The 24,925-nt window shown below is 39.0% G+C and overlaps 1 protein-coding gene across 1 annotated transcript in view; it reads right to left on the minus strand.

The window, feature by feature from the left end:
* Positions 1-1,954: 1,954 nt before the first annotated feature.
* Positions 1,955-24,925, minus strand: part of LOC105469649 (WD repeat domain 11) — a 55,427-nt gene continuing 32,456 nt past the window's right edge. The window contains exons 15-29 of the mRNA XM_071069024.1: positions 24,165-24,289; positions 23,277-23,424; positions 20,933-21,039; positions 20,421-20,535; positions 19,519-19,690; positions 11,504-11,612; positions 10,542-10,604; positions 9,313-9,378; positions 8,399-8,576; positions 7,396-7,491; positions 6,718-6,883; positions 6,116-6,213; positions 5,526-5,671; positions 4,684-4,764; positions 1,955-2,912 (exon numbers count right to left, since the gene is read on the minus strand). Coding sequence (XP_070925125.1) covers positions 2,756-2,912; positions 4,684-4,764; positions 5,526-5,671; positions 6,116-6,213; positions 6,718-6,883; positions 7,396-7,491; positions 8,399-8,576; positions 9,313-9,378; positions 10,542-10,604; positions 11,504-11,612; positions 19,519-19,690; positions 20,421-20,535; positions 20,933-21,039; positions 23,277-23,424; positions 24,165-24,289 — 1,827 coding nt within the window. The 3' untranslated portion in view covers positions 1,955-2,755. The remainder of the gene's footprint in view (positions 2,913-4,683; positions 4,765-5,525; positions 5,672-6,115; positions 6,214-6,717; positions 6,884-7,395; positions 7,492-8,398; positions 8,577-9,312; positions 9,379-10,541; positions 10,605-11,503; positions 11,613-19,518; positions 19,691-20,420; positions 20,536-20,932; positions 21,040-23,276; positions 23,425-24,164; positions 24,290-24,925) is intronic.

A 24,925-nucleotide genomic window follows, 5' to 3' on the forward strand; every position in this document is an offset into this window, starting at 1 on the left:
TCTTTCATGGAAAGATATTCAGGAAGGCTAAATATGAAAAACGATTCACACTTGTTCAGCTCTTGATTTCTAATGCTTGATGGAGGCGAGTGTGACAGTTTTCAGCAACGTGGCCATGAATATCACCAGAGAGCACCTGTTCTGTTTGGAAGGGGGTTTTCAGTTGTGTCTCGACACAGGCTTGGTCTCTGTGTCTCCGTGGGAGTCCTAACTGCTAACTAGCCAGCTAGACTGACACAAACCCAGGCTCTGGGCCTTGTCTGCTCACTGTGTTCACACCCAGCTGCCATGCCTGGCCCTGCTTTGCTCTCACAATCAGGCAATGCCTTAGTACCTATTTGTTGGCCTTAAATCCAAAGCATTTTCGTTTTTCAGAATGCACGACTCTGGTATAAAGCTTTTTCTTTCTCTCTGACTCCTAAGTTTGGTAATTCATATAATGAAGCCTTATCATCCAGTGTAATGGTATTTGAGGGTTCAGCCTTTGGAAGTAATTAGGCTGAGGTTGACCCCATGATGGGATTAGGGCTCATTTAAGGGGAAGATAGAGCACCGCTTGCTTCACGTGCATACACAGAGGAAAGGCCACATGAGTATGCAGCAAGAAGGCAGCGCTCTACAAGCCAGGAAGTTCCTCACCAGGAACAAATCTGCTGGCACCTTGGTCTTGGACCTCCAGCCTCTAGAACTCTGAGAGATAAATGTCTGTTGTTTAAGCCCACTCAGTCTATGTATTTGGTCATAGCAGCCAAAGCTAAGACAATGGTTGAATAAATAAATCTGGACAAATAATAAACAATGTAAAGAAAGCTGTATTTGCCTGTGGCCTTTAGAGTCTACTGCAGTGTGCCTAGGCAAAGAAAGGGCAGGAAACATGAGCCACGTACAGGACCAGTAATGGATCCTGGATTTCTTCTAGAACTGAGAGGTGAAGCCAGCTGGACTTCCTGGGTCAAGTGGGGACTTGGAGAACTTTTCTGTCTAGCTAGAGGATTGTAAACGCACCAATCAGCATTCTGTGTCTAGCTAAAGGATTGTAAATGCACCAATCGGCACTGTAAAAACGCACCAATCAGTACTCTGTGTCTAGCTAAAGGATTGTAAATGCAGCAATTAGCACTCTCTAAAAATGCACCAATCAGCGCTGTGTCTAGCTAAAGGATTGCAAATGCACCAATCAGCACTCTGTAAAAACGCACCAATCAGCGCTCTGTACCTAGCTAAAGGATTGTAAACACACCAATCAGCACTCTGTAAAATGGACCAATCAGCAGGATGTTGGCAGCGACAAATAAGGGAATAAAAGCTGGCCATCCCAGCCAGCAGTGGCAACCCACTCGGGTCCCCTTCCATGCTGTGGAAGCTTTGTTCTTTCACTCTTCACAATAAATCTTGCTGCTGCTCACTCTTTGGGTCTGTGCCACCTTTAAGAGCTGTAACACTGCGAAGGTCTGCAGCTTCATTCTTGAAGTCAGTGAGACCAAGAACCCACTGGAAGTAACCAACTCCGGACACAGAACCGCTTGCCAAAGCACCAAGCTGTGGACAAGTATTCCTGGGACAGGCCTTCCTTTCCATGGAGCTCAGTTCCTTGGCAGAGGGTGTCAGACTGGTTGGTCTAAGGGTAGAAAGAGGCTATGCTTCTCTTTAAAAATTGTACCTCTTGGTGGGTATGATGTGTTACCCAACAGGCTCAGGAGGGAAAAGACAGAAATGCTCACCCCCTCATCTCCAAGCGCACTAAGCCACGTTCCCACCCGGGAACTCAGAGGTAGACTTGCCTGGGGTGTGGGTGTCCTTCCTGCCCTGTGCCGTTCTCATAGGATTCCCACATACAGGTTTCTCTGGATACAGCAGGAGCAGCCAGGCTTTCGAGGCTAGGCGACCAGATGACGCCTGAGGAGCCAGCTCATCACCTGGCCTCATGCACAGCAATGCAGCGAACACAAAGGCCTGGAGGGAATTTTTTATTTATTTATCATGTTTGTAAGTTACAGACATTTACGTTTTCAGCAATAATTTATAACAGTTACATCTCATACTTCAACTATCAGAACAGAGAGAACATTAAAGTACAAATACTTCAAAAATGAGGTTACTGTGATGTATCATAAAAGGAGTTAAAATTCAAAATATCAAAGACCTCACCTACCGAACTAAACATAAATATTAAAACCTCCTGTAGCCTCTGAGCCTGAAGTTACAAAACTTAGTGACTGCTTAAACCAAGGAATTAACAGTTCTGTGTTTTCAAGGTAAGAAAACAAAAATGCTTTGGTAAGCTATCTTTAATACTAGTTTAAATGTTTCTGCCCTGTTTGTATCTTGAAAGACTGTATATAAGTACAGGCGCAGCATATATTTGAGAAAACATCTCACAAATTTCATTTGCTATAGGTTTCTCAATCATGTTTACATTTAATCAATGAGAAAAGTGATTCAGTCTCTTGAATTTTAAGTTAAAAAAATTAAAAAGTATTTCCAGGGACTCTTAAAGCTCTCTCCAAAAGTATAAAATATTACATACTTTCAAAATCTTAAGCATTCACATTCTTTCTGAGATCAACACAGGATACAAACTTACTCCCAACATAGACGCTCATGAGCTTTTGGGCACACATAGCCTTAGAACAGTGGTCAAACAGCTCACAGGACCCTGTACTCCTCTTCATCCTGGACTGTGGCGGTGACCACAGTCAGACCAGCCCCCTCCCATCTGCCTTCCAGGTCAGATTCCCTGGAATTTATTAAGCTGTCACTCTTCGATGTGTTCTTCCTTGGAGGACTCAAGCTCATTTAGTAAGTCTTTGCCAGCTGCTCCAGCTTTTGAAGCAAAGAGAACTGCTCCCTGCTTAAAACCGAGGTTCTTCAAACTCCTGGCATAATCTGCATATACAGCAGTGATAAGTTTCTGTAAACCATAGCTAAGGAAAAGAAGAGTAAAAAGGGCTGTGATGAGGCTCCGCACAGGCTCCTAGAAACAGGAAAGGTGAGTTGCGTCTGCTCTGCTGGCTGCTCGGAAGGGACCTGGTGTCCACAGCGGGCAGCACAGGATGAACACAGGAGCCTTTTTGTAGGCGGAGGGTGATTCCCAGCTATAGGAGGCCATATCTCAGTCTGTACCATCACTACCTTTCGCATCAGCTGAGGCCAAAGCTTCTCCTTCCAGAGGACTCAACCAACATCCTCCCAGATTCTCCCACAACCTACACTCAACTAAAGATTGGAAGATGAATATATGAGAAGAGAAACTTAACCTGCATATCCTCATTCCATTTGAAAGTCTGAGAGGCTGGCAGTTTGGGGGCAGATATTTATTTCTCAACATTCCCTATATCTGGATGTTGGGTTTTTAGAAAGGCCTGCCTATTGTTTTTAAAAACTTTTTTTTTTTTTAAACAGCCTATTGGGTACTCTGTGCTGATGCTTTGATCCTCAAAATGGATACACTGAACCAGTCACCTTCCCAATGACTAGGTACATGATCTTGAGTAGGCTCAGGCTTCAGTTTAATTTAAAAAAAAACTTTCAGTGTACGGCTGGGTGGCTCATGCCTGTAATCTCAGCACTTTGGGAGGCCAAGGTGAGAGGATCGCTTGAGTTGGAGTTTAAGGCCAGCCTGGGCAGCATAGACCTGCATCACTACCAAAAAAAACAAAACAAAACAAAACAACAACAAAAAACCCAGGCACAGTGGTGTGGACCTATGGTCCCAGCTACTGGGGAGGCTGAGGTGGGAGGATTGCTTGAGCCCAGGAAGTCAAGGCTGCAGTGAGCCATGATTGTGCCACTCACTCCAGTCTGGGCAGAAGAGTGAGACCTTGCCTCAAAAACAGGAAAAAAAAAAATTAGTTTAGTCTTAGTTTAATTTTCTGTAAGAAAAAAAAAAAATATATATATATATATATATATGTATATATGTGTGTGTGTGTATATATATACACACAGAGAGAGAAAGAGGGAGAAAGAGAGAGAGAACCAAGTAGCTGCCATGTAGAAATGAGAGCAAATTTAAGAATTCGAAGCAAAGTGTAGTGAGCAGCAGCAGGGCCACACAAGCACTGGCCCAAGTTCATTCTTTTCTGGTCCTGGGAGTTGCATTCTCAAGTTCACTCTTTTCAAAGAAACCGATGTTGCTCAAGTGACATTTAGAAGAAATAAAATGTTGCGGCTGATGGGTGGATCATGGTGGCTGGCCTGAGCAACACCCCTCTTTAAGTGCTGTATTTTGTACCATAGCATATTGTCATTAGAGGTGATCGTGGGAGTCTTTTTTAGTTATTCCAGTTTATTTTTTCTAGATAAATATATAAGATGTATTCCATGGAATGCCTGGTCTGGAAAAAGTACTATCTGAAAGTACCAAGTCCTTCTCCCTGTTCCCCAAATCATTCCTTCATCTTATTTTAAAGTTCAAACAAGACTTGGGGGCCCTGTCCTGCAGAGTCCTTCCTGCCTCCCTCCATTCTAGTCAAAGCTGACACCCACGGTGCAGCCACCTTCTTTTCTGATTCTTTGTCCTCTAATTTCTCCCTCTTTCCTGGCTTTGGTGAATCAGAAAATCAGAACATGGATCTTTCACAACATAATATAGCTCCTGTCCAGGCAGCACAACTAAGGGAAATTCCAAAACCCATGCATGTCACTTTCTTCCTCGTCACTATAAAAACCTTGCAAAGGATATCTGTGTCCTCAGTGACTTCAAATGCTCCATACTTGAGGCAAGCTTCCACAAATAAGGCCGCTCTATCAAAGTATCGCATGCTGCTCAACAGAACAAAACAAGAGTTATGCTTTGTGATTTATGTCACTGGTGGGCAGCACCACTGAAGGGTATATTTCTGTATAAAGACATTTACACATTTTCCCTGGAAACCTTCGTACTACATTAAGATACAAGCACTTTTCTAAGCCCTGGTTTATTAAAAAAAGGAGGGAAGAATACTCACATCTCCAAACCCAAGCTTTTTAAAATTAATACTTTAAAAAATTGTGAAATAGTTTAAATACACAAAAATCTACAGAGATGACAAGTGCCCATGTACCCAGTATCCAGAGTTGACAAGTAATCTTTTGTCATATTTCCTTAATCTACCTCCCTTAGTTTTGAATAAATGAAATGCTCCACAATTAGTGATGGTTGTTCCTCTTCCAGATTTTCAGACAGGATGTCTCCACCTCACCATGCCTTCTGTCACCTCTCCCCCTGCTCTCTGGGCCTCCTCTCAGTTGCTCTAGTCAAAGCTGAATGGACCCCAATTCTCTGAAGACTTTTAAATTCCTTTTTACTAGGTGCCTGTTAGGTTTGATCAGCATATTAGTAGGAAACTATCATAGCTCCCAGACCAAATGAAGACGTAATGAACATGGACAGTTCCACTCTCCTTTGGGTTTTTTGACAAACCTGAAATGTATACTTCTCCTTTCACTTCACATTGAGTACCACCACCTGCTAGAACCGCGAGAGAACATGAAGTGACTGCTCACGGGCAGTCCTGAGCAGCCCATGTGAACTCTCGGTTTACCTGTGAAGCGTCTCTGCCACGCTGAAAAAGCAGCCCAGAGAGAGGAGGACCAGGAGAGCCTTTGATTTCTGATTGACTTGTGGAGAACAAAGGTGGTCAACCCACCGCTTTAAAACGTCGGCACACTCCTCAGGATTCAAACGGACCTGAGAAAGATGCCTGTGTTAACAACAAAAACATCCTGCGCTCTATAAAGAAAAAATAATAATTCCGTTAAAGTGAGATCTGTTCCTATGAAACACAGGCTAGGCTCTGCTTGACTAGAACACTGCCCCGAAGCTGCTGCACACCCTGAATGATGCTAAGTCTGTGCCTACAGGACCCAATACCTCTGGACTGTAGTTCAGGCTCAGACTCTAGGAGGAAGAGGAGGCAGCTGCTTTTACTTAATTGCTACCTATGCAAGATCCATTTTTAAATAAGTAATGCTATTTACACTCATAAAGAATAGGAAAAGGATGAAGGTTGCAAGAAAATATTTGCAAAGCTTTGCAGCCCAAAAAATGTTTCAAAGTCATAAGTCCAAAGTTCAGGACTGAACTTTCTATCCCAAATGTTGAGGGCACCTACTGAAACTTGGAACCACCTACTTTCGCCAGCCATGCAGCCCGATTCCACTCGCCGTATGTCTGCAGGTAGCGACAGGCATCTGCAGCCTTGTCTATCAGACAGAGCAACTGAACGCCCTCTGAAAGACAAACGCACACCCCCTCAAGTGACACTGCAGCTCTTTCTTTGAGAAGTCATTAAAAAGTTAAATCCCCATTTGACCTTATTTAGTCTTGCCCATTTTATACCTACTGAAGACAGGCTTGATTTAAATTTTGAAACATAATATTCAGGGTTTTACTGTTATTACTAAGTAACCAGGGTAGGAAGCACAATACAGTCTGGAGAATAAGTAGGGAAAGCATAGTTCTCTCGCAGGTTTTATTGTTCTGGCTTGCCTAGGATTGTTGGATTTATGCCTATTATCTCAGCAATTATTAATAGAGCCCCCTTTCACTCTGAAAAGTGTAAACAGTTAATTCTGGTTTAGACAATTATAGTCATTTGATTTATAGGTAGCAATCATTCTTCTTTTTCTTCAGCACATGTAAAAAAGAAAGAAATGTCCCTACTAATCAAATACTTTGCTGGGAACAAGGTCTCATTTTTCAGAGAGATGACAAATATATCATGTGTGCCTTACCTGCCAGTTTGCCATTGGCAATCATATTCGTCGCCACCAACTTAATGGTGCTCTGAGAGGGGCCTGACGAGGTGACAGTAGTGACTAAACAGGCTTTCAGTGAATCACAGTAATAATGCTGGTTATCTGCACTTGTTTCCAACAGCAACTGCACAGCTCTGTCTGTCTAGTAAGAGAAACGGTTTTTCTAATTACGAGAACATTTTCCTCCAACATAACTTTTTAAAATTCATAATGTGGAAAACTAAAGGAAAACACTCATTGTCAAAAACTGCAATTGAATATTTTGTTTACAAATACAAAAATTAAACAGAGGTGCTACACTACTATTTTGAGACAAACATAAAGCCAGAGTCTGGTGTATCTAGGTGCTCGAGTAATTGCCTATTTTAGCTTTGCACCAGTGAATTCGGACACACACACAAAAAAACAAAACAAATAGCTGGGCTCCACTGGACATTATGGAAGTCTAAATTACAAGCTGGTTAACCACATGTTTTTACTTTCTTATGAAGTTTATTGGTATTATTTTGAAAGAAAGCCTGAACTGTCTATGGGGAAGGAGGTACATTCAAGGGGAAAATACTATGAGATATATACATACAGATATATTGCTCTGAAATACTAATTAACTAGCAATTTAATGAAGCATGTAAAGAGTTACAAAAACTCACATACTTGACCCAAGAGTAGGAGCTGGTCTGTACATTTCCTTGTATGATCGTAAGTTGACCGTTTCACTTCCTGTAGATTAACCCTTTCTAGCTGAAATTTCTAGAATTGGAAAAAAAAAAAAAAGAAAAATTAAGCCTGGATTATGAGAGTCTGGAATTTTTAAAATTTTACTGTACTTAATAAGATCACTTTAATAAACTACTTTGCCTTTTCAGGTTAATAATCAACTTTACAGCGTTCCAAATATTTAAGAAGAATTTGAAAAGAAAAAATGTTGATAGATATTATCGCTTGAATGCATGCCTGCCTGCCCACAGAAACTGGCGCTTAAGTAGAGCTGCATAAAAACCTATGTGCACTGAAGCATTCTGCAGGAGGTTAAAGAAATTCTGATGCGAACAGCAAATTCAATTCAAGTGTATAAAGTATTTGTTATTTATAGAAAATTAATGACAATTAAAATGAAGCTAACTTAAAAATGTAGACAAATTAAACAATTAAGACTGTTTAATAATAAAATTTTAATGCTTAGAAAAAAACTCAGTAATTGCCTATGAGCTTTTCAAATCCTGAATCAGGCTTTTTTTAATGCAAATGTACCAAGGGCTTCCTTCCTCTCCTTCCTTTCTTTCCTTTCCTTCCTTTCCTTCCTTCTCTCCCTCCCTTCCTCTCTCCCTCCTTCCCTCCCTCCCCTCCCCTCCTTTCTTTTTTTTTTCTTTTTTTTTTTTTGAGACAGAGTCTTGCTCTGTTGCCCAGGCTGGAATGCAGTGGCACGATCTCAGCTCACTGCAACCTCCACCTCCCGGGTTCAAGTGATTCTCCTGCTTCAGCCTCCTGAGTAGCTGGGACTACAGGCACGTGCCACCACACCCAGCTAATTTTCAAGGGCTTATTTCTATTACTGAACAGTAACTTAGTTTGAAAGTTTCCCAAGTTTAAGATATTGACAAAGATATAAGTAATCAAGATGACAGCTCTAAAGCTTTTGCTATGTGAAGTAGACTACCTGAAAGTAGGCATTTTCGCAGAGCACATCATAGCATATATCCAGTGGGTTGCTTAGTTTGTCTCGAGGAGCAGCTTCTTTAGGAGCTGTTGTGCTGGCTGACTTTTCCTGGGATAAGCTGTGCAGATAGTGGGCAGCGACAGTCCAGAAGTGCAGCTCCGATTCGTCACCATAGAGCCTGGCAAGGATGAAGCAATGTTTCAACTGCACTTGCAGCACACCTGGCCTGGATGGCTTGCTAGAGTAGACTGAAGGACTGGAAGGGAGTGTTGTCACATGTCCACTGGGATACTGGCATGGGGCCTGGCAGGGTGAAAGGGGGAGGCAGCAAGTTCTCCAGCCCTGCTACTGGGCCTCCAACAATACAGGGACCTGACTTCATAGGACCTCTTCAGACCCCAACATCTTTCCGTTCTGTGTTAAGAACAATTATTTACCTGGTTTGCCATTAGCATACCTTTCAATGTGGGACACTGATTCACATTAGGAAGAAGTTCCTCTGGGATAACTGGCTAGATAAGGTATGAAAGTAATGTGCTATTTATTCTGTAGGGAGAGGAGTCTTTTTTTTACAAGTGACAAACTCTACTGTAAGTCAGGATATACAGGTTGTTGCTTCTAAATATAATTTATTGTTATATTTAAATATATGCAGTTTGTATCTGATATTTTAAAACACATATTTTAAAAAGCTGTAGGAGGGAGTGCTTTCCAGAGAGAAGGCCTAGATCTCACATTTAAAATGCAATTTGATTTTTTCCCGATTTGTTATTACTACTATCAAAATTATTTTAAGTTAAATCTAAAGGATGAACTGATACATTTTTCTAAAATCTAAGTGTTTGTAACTAAAAACCCTTAAAAAAAACGAGTTGACTTGAAATCCTTATACAGAATACATCAAACAATATTACCTTGAAACAAGCAGGCACCTCTGCAACAGAGTGAATTCTGGATCAAGCAACAGTTTCTTTATCTCACTGCAGAAGGAATCCGGACAAAAGTAAGACAAAAGTTTTCAATCAAACAATAAAGCATGGGGGTTGACCAATATACTCTTGAAATGAAAAATTCCAGTCAAATAACATGTGTAGAATTTACACAAGACAAGGTACTTTACTATGACACTGAAATCATAAAAGTTGAAGGGGGCTGAGAGTGTTCTCAAGGCTTGGAGAAGTAGCAGCTTTTGGCCACCACAGGGAGCTGCAGCGCTCTCATTTCTGGTTTATAGGCTTACAACAGTTTTTGAAAGTATCAGCTGCCTAACTACTGGAACAAGAATGCCATTGTTGACAAAGTCATTTTGCTAATCATCAAGAACAGTAAATACTTTAAAGAAGATGACATTCGTAATTTATTCTAAAACTATTCCAAAAATAAAGTATCTAAGGAAGAATGGTTAGTGCTTTTATAAATTCATGTTTCTAAAATAGTCAAATACTGAATATTCACAAATCAGGCAGGAAGATATTCTTTAAATCTATAGTTTCTCATTTAAACATAAATGTTAATCTTTGCATAGAAAAAACTAATTATTTTGAATTTTCCATCAATAAAATCTCACGTTTAATTTGTTAAATACTATAATTATATGTAACAGATTCTAGACTGCAAAAATGTGTTATGCTTTCCCCAAGAACTCCCTGTAGGCCCATATTTTTTCCTTTCTTATTCCCAGTACATTCTGTTAAATGCCCTTGGCTCTAGGGAGCACATTCATTTCTTAGCCAGACTTGTGCACACCAGCACCTGACACAGAGAACTCATTTTAGAAGCGGGAAGCAGACCCAGAATCACCCTGCGATTTGTCTCCCACTGTGAGGCTTCATGGACGTTTGTAGCAGAGGCAGGCTGAGCTACAAGGACGCTCACCCTATGCATCTAGTCCTGCCCTGATGTGAGACCAGAGCAGCTGGTGCTCATGAACTTGGTGAAGACAGATGCTCTCTCACTGTAACTACTGAGTAAGTACTTTTTCTGCAAAACACAGACTCTAAAGGGAGGCAAACCTCTGTAAACAGAATGGTCTCTTCTTGGGCCACTAATACTTTCTAAAACATAACTTATTTTAATTTTGAAAAGTTGAATTATATTTTTCTTTCTCATATTCCTATTTTTTAATAAAACATGGAGTGCTTACTTAGACAATGAATTCAACTGCTCTTGGAGGAGATTCTTTATTTCTTCATTTTCTGGATAGTCACTGTAAAGAAAAGATTCTGAATGAGTTCATTATCTCTTCACTTAAAACCATGTATTTCTTCACCTCAAAAAAGTTGTGTTAATATAGAGATAATCTTCTTTGTAGTTCTTGGTTAAAAACCTGGTGACAGACCAAAATAACAAAAATCTCCTCAGGACCCCACCAATCAACTTTACATCTGCTTGTATCTTATTGAGTCAAAAACAACAAAACGAGTAAAGAAAGTCTCCTTGGCTTTCAAGAAACCAGGAAATTTATTAGCAGGCTTTAAAATCTATCAGGTTAGATTCCTTTCAATGAAGAACTCAGCAATAACTAAAGGAATCTGCGCATTCAATAAACTCTGCAGAATGAATATTCTGAGGAGACAGTGCTTGGAGAACAGACACTTCCTGGCATTACTTTTAAATGCCCTATCCGTGCTGCACATGGCAGGAGTTCAGTAATATTTGTGAATTTAATTAATAATCACTAATAGTTTCTGTGAATATTTTTTTGCAATGAGGCAAATATTAAGATTTATAAGACACAGTATACCCCTGCAGCTAATGATGCTGCTTTTAAAAAGAATGTGCCTGGCTCCAAATTCCCCTGGCTTCCATTGCCCTCTTCACACGCATCCTTTTCATCATCATGACACATCCATGTTCAGACCATAAGACAAGCACACAGACACCTGAGAGCAATACATGCCCTCACAGCTCCTCACTGACCCACACTTCCAAAAAGGCCCCTGAGAACCCAGAGGCAGCCTGGCAATTCTGTAGTGTCTCTACCTTCTCTTGGCTTTAAAGGCTCCATTCCCTTTAAATGCTGGAGTACAGGCCATGGCTGACTTTCATGGGTGTCCTTCAACCCCAAGTAAATTATGAAAGAAAAAGAAAAATGAAAAAACTTACACATGAGAAATGTCCAAAGAATACTGTCCATTCCAAGGCTGGTGTAATAAGAAGGCTTTCAAGGCAAGGGAGGCCCTTGGAACAAGCAGATAGGGGCACCACACAGGCTCTAGACAACGAAGAAAAGTTTTTAAAAATAAAATGAAGTTTTACATTACAACGAAGCTTCAGCTGTAAATCATTTACAGAGTAGTCAGCAGAGAGCAACAGGTAAATCTGGAACAACTGAGAGAGTATATTCAATGTAGTCACTGCTTAGAAACATAAGCCAAGAGCAGAGAGTCTCTGCATTCAAATCTGATTAACATATTCTTCTTCCCCCCACTTTATTTTATTTTATTTTATATTTTATTTTAAAGACAAAGTCTTGCTCTGTCACCCAGGCTGGAGTGCAATGGTGAGATCTTGGCTCACTGCAACCTCACTGAACCCTCCTGGGTTCAAGCGATTCTCCTGCCTCAGCCTCCCAAGTAGCTGGGATTACAGGCACCCGCCACCATGGCTGGCTAATTTTTGCATTTTTAGTAGAGATGGGGTTTCACCATGTTGTCCAGGTTGGTCTTGAACTCCTGACCTTGGGCAATCTGCACACCTTGACCTTCCAAAGTTCTGGGATTATAAGCATGAGCCACCACGACCGGCCTTCTTTTCCCTTTTTAAATTTAAGTATCCTGTGTGGTATACAACTCTGGTACTACTTGAATAAAGGATTCAATGCAATGACTCAACAAATAACAATAAAGTTCATTATTTTTAAATATTAAAAATAAATATATTTACCTGTATGTGCCTTTTGTACTTTTGTTTTTCTGAGACTATTCAATTAACATGGCCTATCAACCTTGAGTATGTCACTGAAGGGATCAGGCCACCTGTGATCACTAGCATTCCCAGGTCTCACTTATAATGGCAGCCCTTGAACACAGGGGCTATCCTCTTAGACTCTAGGCCCTAGCATCCCCCACATCCAGCAGCTGGCTTACTTAGAACACTAACAAACAAGATTTGCCGAGTTGTCAACATGTTTCAGTGCAAAGCAGCAGAAGACCTAAAGGCTGCAATGCCCAGCAGCTCTGCTCTGACCACCCTATACTCTACAGGACTCGACCTTAGCTCTAATTTTCTAGGGCTGCCTTGGCTGTTACAACTCGGCCTTATTACCACCTCCCCTCCAGAATCCTGCACAGGCTTTATCCATGGATCCCTTGAATAGATACAATTATGTCAAATGACACAAACTTATAAACAGCTAAATAGCGTTGGCTTATTTAAGTGACTGTATTTGTCCGTTTTCATGCTGCTGTAAAGAACTACCTGAGACCAGGTAATTTATAAAGAAAAGAGGTTTAATTGACTCACAGTTCCGTATGGCCGGGGAGGCAAACTTACAATCATGGCAGGTGAAGGGAAGCAAGACACATCTTACATGGCAGCAGGAGAGAGAGAGGGGGCAAGTGCCACACCTTCAAGCCATCAGATCTCCTGAGAACTCAGTCACTATTGTAAGAACAGTAAGGGCGAAAGCTGCCACCATGATCCAATCACCCCCCACCAGCTGCCTCCCCTGACCTGTGGGGATTACAATTTGACATGAGATTTGGGTGGAGACACAGAGCCAAATCCTATCAGTGATCCACATCAACCTTAGACTGTGCAATTATCCAGTATTATATCCAATATGATAGTCACTGAAAATATGGCTAGTATAATTAAAGAAATGAATGTTTGTCTTATTTAATTTAAACTTAAAAAGTGATTATTGATTCAGTCATTGAATAACTTTTAAGTATGTTTGAAACAACTTGAATACATTACTAGTTTTCAACTGAAAATTTCATAAAATCTAAATAGAGCTTGACTGTTTCTGCTGAAAATTTGTCCTCTAAATTTAGAGGGCAATTCAAGTTATTTTACAATAAATGTAAAATACTCACTGAATTTTGAAGAATGAATACTTTAAAAAAAGTAAAATGTCTCACTAGTAACTTTTAATACTGATTATATGTTGAAATAAAACTTTGGATATATTGGCTTAAATAACATTTTAATTAAAATAAATTTCATTTTTTTTTAAATGTGGATACTTAAATTTAAACTTACATATGTGGCTCACATTATGTTTCTATTGGAAAGCTCTGCTTTAGAAAACTTCATTCTATGTAGTTAAATAAAAATTAAATTATACATAAAATATTTTATGTGGACTTTTCCATTTAAAAGCCAGAAAGTGATTGGAAATATTTTTAATAATACTTTTTTTACACCCAAGAATTTTAACATTGATTCAGTAAAATCACTTAAAATGCAGTCCAAATTCAGAAGTCCCTTGTTATTCCCCAAATGTCCTGAGAGCTATATTATTTTTAAAAATCTGGGGCCCAGTCAAGGCTGGTACACTGCATTGTCATGTCTCTTTAGTCTACTCCAATCTAGAACGCTCCTCCTCCCTTTTGGCTTTGGCCTTACATGACCTTTTCATTTTTGGAGTCCTGGTCAGCAGCTGTGGAGAATGCCCTACGTTCTAACTTCTCTGTTTTCTGATTATCAGACTCAGGTTAAACATTTTTGGCAGAGTCTGAACAAAGGATGTTGTGTACTTTTCACTGCATTGCACCAGAAGGAACATGTTAGCTGTCTGGTTACAGGAAACACTAACTCTGATCCTCTAGATAAGGGGTATTCACCAGAACTTCCTTATCAGGGCACCTTCCCCCCTATATAATTAATTAGTAAGTAACATGTGGGGGAAATACTGTCAGATTGCATTTCCTATTCTCAAACATCCTTTTACTCAGTGATCTGACATCCACAAGTGATCCTTGTTTGAATTAATTATTGTATCAGGGGCTGCAAACTGCTGACTTTCTCATCTTATTATTTCTGCATTCGTCAGCTGGCATTCTTCTGTCCACCTGAGCTTTTGCTTCTTGCCCACTTCCCCTTTCCTTACTGTGACTATTACTATTGAGTGAGGGTTTCTTTGGTATTCTGCACTTACATCAATACCACCATTAGTTTGCATGATGCTCAGACTACCCCCAATTTGACAGGAGAAGCCTCTTATGTCAGGTCCTCCTCGGTTTTTCAATTCCTTACTTGAGTTCCGGCACCACGCAAGATGCCCCAGACCCATCTTGCACTTTTTGTGCCTCTGTCCTGAAATAAACTTTTTGTCCAAGGACCTCTGGCTCCTTTTAGCCTGGAAATGGAATTTACAAAGTAAAATCTGGGGGCTATGTGTGCTCACTGCCAGAGTGTCATTGCAAGAAAACTGTCTGTGAGCAGAGCCAGGGAATATACATGTTCAAGAAGTCATGATTTTTTATCAATCCAAATCCACCCTTGGAGTGTTTCTTCCCACCACCGCCACTTCACATCTGCATCTCCCTTTCTATCAGCACAGACCCTGGTTCCCAAAAACTGCAATTTCGTTACTAATTTGTTCCAGGCTATAACATGCACAAAACAGCTTCAGAATTACTAGTGCCACTGTCAACTACTCAAGTAAAGTTCAACATTTCTTAGCAATTCTGTCCTTAGAATATAAACCACTAAAGGTGTGCAGTGAGTGAGAAGTTCTGTGTTTTAGTTATTTGAACTGTTTTTTTGTGTGTGTAGTTACGTTACCAATATTTGTTATACAGTTTGGTTCAACTGTGTCTTGTATTCAATTTTAGGGTTTGCTTTTTCTTTCACCCTTGTTTTCACTGTATATTTTGAATATGTAAAATACATAAATGGTTCAAAACTTGAAGCTATATAACAAATATAGAGAAGTTTCACTGCTATCCCCATAGTCTCCATTTTTCCATCTACATCCTCTAACTATTCTCATTGGTTTCTGGATTATTCTGTGTACGTGTGTGTTAGTAAGCAAACATATGTGTGCATGCACCTATGTATAAAATTCACCTTTGCACACAAGCAGGCTATACATACTCTTTTACACTTGCATTTTTCACTTACACATATCCTGGATATCACTCCACATCAGGTCATAGAGCTATTCCTCACTATTTTACAGCTGCATAGATTATTCCATTCTGCAGATGTCCCCAAATTTATTCAACCAATCTCCTATGGCTAAGCAGTTAGGCTTTTTCCAAAATTTTGCTATGAATAAATTTGTGTGCATTTTGGTCACAATGTACGAATGTACATCTTAAAATGTATGAATGTACATCTTAAATTCTAAGCACTGGGATTGCTGGCTAAAAAGGTAAATGTGCATGTAGCTCTGTTAGATATTGCCCAATTCCTTCCTACAGGGGTCTCACTGTGAGCAATGGATGAGAGTGCTTGTTTCCTCACAGCCTTGCCAACACAGTATATTTTCAAGCTTTTGAATCTTGACAGGTAAGAAACAATTTTAATTTGTATTTTTCTCTTTTTAAAATTTTACTTTTTAAATTTCTTTTTCTTCTTTTATCCTTACCAGTAAGAGGTCAAATATTTTTCTTATTATAAATAAAGTTGAGTATCATTTCATATGTTGAAGGGTCATTTGTTTATCTGTTTTTCCCCTCTGTACACAGTCTGCGACTTGTAAATTACTTTCCCCCGGGTGATCATTTGTATTTGGCTTGCTTATTGAACACTTTATTTTATTCTTATTAAAGCTTTTCCTTGGTTTTGAATTTTTTTTTTTTAAATTTCTACTTAGTCATCTTTTCTTTTACATCTGGGCTATAAAGGAAGGATTGTATCTTGGAAAAATGAGGCTTATCTAACTACCTTCAGAAGCACTGAACACTTAGCACTGAAAAGGATGCAGGTGGCTAACTTACTTACCTTTCTTTCTATTCATTCCTCATAGATGACAATCTATATAATTCTCAAGTCAGCCCCACTCATGTTTTAGACGGTATATGTGTATGTTCTAGGTAGATTCACGTAGTAGTTGTTGGTATTACATCACAGTATGTTTGGAAATGGTAAATGTCAGGGAAAAAAATTAATTATACATAATAATCTTGGAATGGTTCAAGGAAAGTTCTCATGCCGTGTGGTAATTTCTTAATCAATGAACAAATGAAAAGATACAAGAGAATCCACGTAGAAAGCAGCATCGAGTGTTCACATCATGCAAGCAAGACAACATTGACCAAGTCTGAGTAAAAGGAGGGAAATATCTTATTTTTAAAAACAAATAGACGCTATTTCCCCAAAAGCAAAATATTGTTGACAGCATCCCAATGAGCATGAACAAACTAAAACTGACCCTAACTACTTCCCTCCCTCAAGTGAATTTAAATCTTTCTTCTGAAGGGTAAAGATCAGCCACGAAAAAGTAATAGGTGATCAACTCACAGCTGTAGAAACTCACCTGCAAGAGCTCATTCACCTCTTAAAATTACACAATTAGAACACAAAAGCAGTTAGCATCACTGCTGTTTGTCATAGATTCTGCTCCATCTGGGCTAAAGTTATGTGAGGTGTGAATCATAACATCCCGGTTTTTAGCTACCTACATGACAGGAATGTAGAAAATCAGTAACCAAAGAGCCAAGAAGTAAAGCAGTAGAAAAAAGTTACTCCTCCACCACTTGGAAGAGGCAGCAACATTAAGGTGAGCTGGAAGTCTGGGAAGAAAAGGACCCTATTTTGTGATTTTGTTCAGTGTGATTCAATGAGCGGGGAAAAAGAGAGCTAAGGAACACTACTGGTGTTCGGGCAGGACAATTCTTCATTGCACTAGATCGTTCCAGGTTGTTCAGCATCCCTGGACCTCCCCTCATCTGCAAGTCATTGTGAGACATTTCTGAACGCCCCAAGATTACCGAAAATGACTGCGGAAAGCTGTGGCACATGAAGAGGAAAGGTTTGTGCATAAATCTGATTTTGGAAAGCTTCCTTCTATATATGCTTACTTAGGAAAAATGTGCTTAGCAGTGGCCTTTAACACGGGGGAGGAAATTAGGTTGAACAGTCCCTGATATCAAGTCAACACTATTTGAAGGGTGTGGAAACTGCATGATACTAGAATGCTATTAAACAAATCTCATACTCTTACATTCCTTTTAGATGTGGCTAAAAAGACTATTAAGATTTATTTTGATGGCACTTTATGTCCCTGACAAATTAGGCAGCAGATAAGAAAGGTTCTCCAACTCAAAAACAGGAACTCTAATCTTCTAATTTGACTGCCCTCTTTATTGGAGGAAGAAGTGGCCTATCTAAGCTGCTCTAAAAAAATGTACAGATGTGAATCAATATTTTATGATATTCTCTACTTATCAAGGAGAATTGAAGAAAACATAGGAAATACCAATGTCTATGACCTATTTTATTTTTATCCCACGTCAGTAAGCCCCAAATATACTTCTAATTCCTCAGAATAGAAATATACTATATTAAGCTTATTTTCCCCAAGACCAAATTGGCCATGAATCTGGAGGTGAACACACAGATGTCTTTTTTCTCACTTCACATTTACACTACCACAGTTTTCATTCTTTAACATTTATTGAGGGTTGTTCTGAGTTTAAAGCTCAATTTGTGGAATGAATACCCAATTGCATTGACCTTTCCTGATTGCTACTTGGATTTTTTTCCTCTTTCTGGCTGAGGCTATAACATTCGAGATTGAGAAGAATTTTAAAAAATATATTAGAAAAATTTTAAAAGAAACATGTGATCTAAAATCTGGCCACAGGCTAGATGTTCAAGTACGGTATTGAACATGGGTTAATATGGTAGACTCCATTTCTGTAGTCAGTTTAAGAACAAGCTACACTTTGACTTTGGAGCTTTTTAGATTCAAATTTTTTATTAGAAGTGAAGGAAAAGCTCTCCAAACATGTAGACTGCAGTTCCACACTTCTTTACCTAGAATTAGTAACTAATTTTTTTCAAAAATCACCCTTGAAGTTCCTTCAATTTCCTCAATACCTTTAGGTTTCAAATGAATACCAATGCTTGCCCTTTCCTAGGAGGCCATCCTGATGCTTCCCCAGAGCTGGCAAATGACTCAAGGACAGACACGGGAAAGCAGGTCTTGAATTCTGGCTTCACCTGCTGGCAGTTACACAGTAAGAAGTGGTGGTGCCCAAATGTAGTGGGCAGGGGTGGGCAGTGACAAACACCAAAGCACACCTAATGTAAGCTAAAGACGGCCCCACTAACATCAGCAGCAACTTGGTAGGCCTCAAGCATGAGCACAAAGTGAAAAACCAGGTTTTCAAAACCTTACTGTGTCTGAAGTGCCAAATACTGACTCCACAAAGGTTCAGAAAAGTCTCATGAAATTTTATATGTATCAGCCTGGAGTGTGCACCAAAGTTGTGCTGGGAGAATACTCAGGCAAGAAGTTCCCTCCTCTGCTCCAATTAGGATCAACTATCTTCCAAGGATGAACACTGTATTTCATCAGCCAAAAGCTGCCTTTTAAACTGATAAATGGATGCACTCACAATCATCCCATTCTTTTTTTTTTTTTGGAGTCACATATGGGGTATATTCTACTAAAATGTTTTTTATTCTGGTAAAAAGCAATATCAAAACAACCATACAAAAGAGAGCAAGATACTGCAGTCTCCTAATCTGCTTGACTAGTCATTTTACTAGTCACAGATTGACATCAAAATTCATAATACTCAGAATACTTTGCAAAGTGACTTTTCAATGATATATGGTTGCAAAAGATGTAAGGCCATTATTTAAAAGCCAGCAGTCTTATCACTAGATTTATGTCCTCTGATGAGTTCACCTAAATTCTGGGTAAGCCATTTTTATAAATGTAAACATCTTTTATCTTGTTAACAAACCAAAGAAAATAGTCAAAAAAAGGGGCACTTATAAAACCTGAGTTAGGAATAACTGACATCTATAGTTACGAAGACTGCAGCATCTCAGCAGTAAAAACACTCAAGCTTCAACTTAATATATTTTCTTAAACTCAGATTCTAAGAAAATAAGACTGAAATGAAACAAAGCAGCAGCTCTCTCCCCAAAATATAGCAGCTTGTGGCAAAGTAAAGACAGGTTCCAAAGACCCCATCATTAGGATTCCATACCGGTTAACTCCTGTTCATCCATTCTAAAGCACGCAGACTTCATAGACATCTCTAGGACTCTGATGCACCCATCATCTGAAGCCAAGATCACTTTATCTGACGTACACCAGTCCACATCCAATATACGAAAGGTCACATTTCTGCCACTTCTTAAACTGCTCACCATCTGAACCTTCAAGAGTGAATTTGGGCATCACTTCCAGACAGAAAAGGAAGATGTTTATTATTCTAGATTAAACGGTCAAGGAAGACAGTCTGTGGCAAAGGCCCAGTGCAAGCTGAGAACTCGGCAGCCTCTGGCAATCTTCCTTCCACAAAGAGGCAGCGTTTTAAAGGTCTCAAAGACAGTGATAATATTAAAAAATAAATAAATCGGCCGGGCGCGGTGGCTCATGCCTATAATCCCAGCACTTTAGGAGGCTGAGGTGGGCAGATCACCTGAGGTCAGGAGTTTGAGACCAGCCTGCCCAATATGGCGAAACCCCGTCTCTACTAAAAATACAAAAAATTAGCCGGGTGTGGTGGTGGGTGCCTCTAATCCCAGCTACTCAGAAGGCTGAGGCAGGAGAATTGCTTAGAACCTGGGAGGCGGAGGTTGTGGTGAGTCGAGATGGCACCATTGCACTCCAGCCCGGGTGACAAGAGCGAAACTCCACTTCAAAATAGAAAACAAAAAATAAAAATAATAAAATAAAATAAATAAATAAATCTTGAGTTGTTACCTTTAGAACAGAAATATCGTAAAGTAAAAGTTTTTAAAAGAAAATAATTTGTTATGAGAAACTTGACAAACTCATTAAGTACTTTTCATTTCTAAATCGGAAAGAAGTATTTTTTTTAACAAAGCACAGTTCCTATGGCTAACAATCCATTTACATTTTTTCCTCATGGAGAGGGCCTACCTCTTTGGTATCCCACACTTCGGCTCCATCATTGTACATTGCTATTAATTTTTGATTTCCTTTGCCAGGAGCAAAACGAATCTTCCTCACCCAACTTCGGTGTGTAGGTATTCCTCTGAAGACAAAGAGACAAAAACACCAATACGATGTAGAGTGAGATCTGGTCATCAGAAGCTATATCTAATGTCTCTCACTATTTCCAGTTCTGACAGGTCTGATGATGGGAGAACCCTTTACTTGCTAGGACTGGGGGCCACATCTGACAGAAAGGGCCTGTCCTTTAAGGTCAGCTAAGACTTCTGCAGAAGCCACTTGCAGACAACTATCTCCTAAGAATGACTGGCTCGAGCTCCATCCTCCCAAGTTTAGGTGAAGGGACCCAAGGTTCCAAGCTACACTTCCACGAGTTTACTGATCCTGCTTGCCAAGTCACAAGCCTCTAATGGAACCATATCAAGATGTCATTTTTTTTTTTTTAAACAAAAGAACAAGATTTCATTCTTGGCTTATACCTGGATACTCTGCCTTTCAAGTCCCAGAAATTTAAATTTCCATCCATATCTCCAAGCACTAATGTATCACCTTTCCAAGCGATGCAGGTAATACTACCCATACTTCCCTAGAAAACAAGAGCAACAAACACACATAAATTTCACTATGCCGTATAAGACATCATGATAAATAAATATTTTAATAAAACTTAATTTAAAGGGCTGTGCTTTAGTATGCTTTTAGTCATCAAATCCTAAAACAGACTTCAGACACTAACAAAGAGCTACACTGCCTATCAATTTCAACTATGAAGAAATAAGAGATTGCAACTTGATAGACATTAAGTAGTTACTGGAACTAGATTTAAAGAGAGGGTATGTCTTTTGAGGAACAAATACCTCAAAACAAAAAAAAAAAAGGAAATTAAAGTAACAAAAGGAGAGACGTAAAGGGAAGGTTTTCCAGAGAGCCTACTCAAACTTCTCTCACACTGCCTTTAAATCCATTCCAAGGGAAACTTAAAGCTCTTTTATAACTAATTGTGTGGTGATTTTTCTATTGAAAAAAAGGATCCAGAGTTTCACTGATACCTTTTGGAACACTGTGGAATCATGAAGGTGAAGAAATGCTGTTTACTAAAGGCATATGCAGTTTAAATTCATAGAAAGCTTTGCACAGAAGTTACATAAAGAAGCACAATATAAGAATGAGATGCTGCTATAATCAATCTAACTTGGAGGAAGAAAGGAATAAGAAAGGAACTTGCAGTTCTAACAGATGCTTAGAGGCGGTATCATGGAGGGCTCAGCAGCCTGGGCTCTGGAGTCAGACTGCCTGGGCTTGAATCCCAGCTTGAAACTGGCATGTGATTTGAGGTATGTTTACTTAACCTTTCTGTCTTGGATTTATTGTCAATAAAGAAGTTCGTGAAATTTGAGTTGTTGCTAATATTAATAAATGTATAAAGGCAGTAGCCTTAAAGCAATGCCTGCCATGCAGTAGTCAATACATGTTAGCTATTAAATAATATTACTGCTATTTATTAAAAGAAATCTTGTTTTTGCATTTATTGTACAATATAAAAATTCAAATAGTATCCATGGTAAAAAGTAAGAAAATTCTAGTGGTTTGAATAATTGACCATTAGTAGACTAGCATACACACCGAATACTGCATAAACTCTGGTAATAGTCAAGAAACCAAACAAAAACTGGATTTAAAAATCAGTATTATAATAAATTAATTAAAAAACTTAGTTATATTAAAGAAATGAAATTCTGTATAATATGAAGCAACACTTTGAGATATCTACTTTCCTAACAATATAATAGAATGTTAATTAAGAAGTTGCCTTTGAAGAGACTTCTGAAACTAGGTCATAATAGATTCTGCAACTTCCTTCTGCCGTCTCAGCTCATGTGCTCTAGGAGAGGCCAGTTGTCATGCATGAGGATACTCAAGCAGCCTTACAGAAAGACGGACATGAGGAAGAACTAAGGTCCCTTGTCAACAGTCAGCATTAATGTGCAATAGCCTTGTGAGTCAGCCATCTTGAAAACGGATCCTTCTGCCCCGTCACACTTCAAAAGACGAGCCACAGCCAACATCTAGATTGTAACTTTATGAGACCCCAAAGCCACCTATAAAATTATGGGGGTTGGCATTCTACTAGAGCATTCTATTTTTAGATGGCAATTTAAAATAAATATACATATTTTTAAAAATCCCCTCATGCCTTCATTTAACCATTATAATAGCCTGTATTAGTTAACATAAACATTTTCATGATCCATCTATTAAAAACTATCTATGAGATGCATGCTGACACAAATGATTAATGGCAAAACTTTAGTTACAGATTCCACAAGGCCATAAGAAGGAAATATGTTAGTTAGTAAATGTTAATAATACTATTACACTTACAACCTGATTACTATTATCCAAAAATAATACTAGATTGTAAGTCAAATCCTTCAGGGTAATGCCTGAAATGGAAAGAAGACAGATACTGAAGTCAGACAGGCCTGAGTTTAAAACACTGCTCTGCCATATAAGTAAGCTGGGTAACCTTGGGAAAGTTACTTATTCTCTCTCAGTTTTGTTATAGGTAAAATGGAGATAACTCCTCATAGATTATTATGGGGATAAAAATGAGTAGCACACAGTAAACATTTAATCAAAATAGTTACAGCGTTATTCTCCTGCAGTATTCTCTAGCAGGTTTAATCGAAGATAATATCTCCTTAAGTAAAGTTTATTTACATTAGGTTTTTTTGAAGTTTTCCAACTTAACTATGCCTTCACTGGATATGGAACCAACAAAACAAAATCTTCTGATGAAGATTTAATTAAGGTTGTACTCACATCTGGTGGAATCCGAGCACTATCTTTTACTGAGTTTCCTTCAACAGTGAGATGATAAACTTGGCCATCATTATCCGTAAATACAAAATGTTCCCGGGCAGAGATGTTCTGACTAAGTTCAGATTTACTTTCTGCCTCCTGCAGCAAGCTTTGGGATGGTGAAAAATAAGATAAAGACTTTTCTTTTCCCTAGAGTGATACCCATAATTAATTAACTTGCCCAAAGTACAGATGCATTAAGAGGAGGTCCAAAACTATTTTTTGAAAAGTCTGAAACTAATATTTGCCCAAACTAATTTTGGGTAAACACGAATCACTCCTAAACAGTCACAACATCAGAGGAAGTTTACCCTGGACAGAGAAAAATGGTGATCTAAACTTAATACAAGAGAAATAAACTTCATAGAGGTTTTTGCTATAGAACTCTTCTCAATAGAAGGGAGGCTGTACAGTGACCCAACATTATCTCTGAAGCTTTTTATCTGTAAGATTGGCATGGATGGGGTGGCGCACAAATTTAGGATTCCCAACACATTTTCTTTGGTGTGCATAAATGATAATATGATCTATCTCTATGTCTATGCTATGTTCATTTGAATTTCAGGAACTGAAGTGTATGGAGTAGAAGGGCACTTGGAATGATCACATGTACTAACAGAGGCTGATGGGTGAATATTACTGCATTTGTTATTAGTTACAATAAACAGTATAGTATAATAAAAATGATAAACTTTTTAGTAATCTGGATATGTACTAAAAGATGAAACTAAGTATATTCAAAAGCAGAGTCCAACTTGCTACCACAGACACCTTTGGATGACACTTGTCAACTTCCCAGACATGACACTAATAGCACAAATGACAGTGTCAAGAAACCCTGTACTGTACCTGATCACAGATGATTCAACAATACTCAGCTCTGTGTCTGAGACCACAGTCTGGCGGGCCATGGCCTCTCGAGTAGCAAGTTGCTTCTTTCTCAGGCTCTTCAAGTTGTGAGATGGTGACCATTCCTGTAAAGCAAAAGCAGGCAGACAAACCGAGACGTGCTAGGTTTCCTTCTGTCAAAGAATCCTCCAGAACAGCTGGGCACACACACCACTGCCCAGTATCATTTATTATTACCGCACATGAATCCACAATTTGTTCTTTAGATTTTACCTACTTAGAGAAAAGCTGAATGAATGCATTTTAATTAGAGCTTTTATGGCAAACTTCCAAAAGGTCTGAGCTTTTGATATTTTTAAAAAATTTTACAAAATGAAAATAATGAATTCAACGATAGTATGGCCTATTCTCATCTCCTCCTTCATCTCTTGTGTGCACAGGATAAGACAATCACAATTCTCCAACCAGGGTCCTTTATAAACATCCATAGATCCCTCCAAAATCACTTGTTTTATTTATATATTCTTTTATATTCCGCCTATCGTAAAACCTTCAGTCCAACATCCTCACATATGTATAAGTTCTTAACGTGTAGTTATTTCACATGTATTTCTAATTTACATAAATAGTATGGTGTTTACATATAAATGTGTGTGTGTGTGTGTGTATATATATATGTATTTTATCCTGTTTCTTACTCCTTCCACTGTATTTAAGTCCTCTTCCTCCTGTTTCTGCATGCTACATAACACTCCATGGCT

This window comes from Macaca nemestrina, chromosome 9, assembly GCF_043159975.1.
Source record: "Macaca nemestrina isolate mMacNem1 chromosome 9, mMacNem.hap1, whole genome shotgun sequence".
Lineage (NCBI taxonomy): Eukaryota > Metazoa > Chordata > Mammalia > Primates > Cercopithecidae > Macaca > Macaca nemestrina.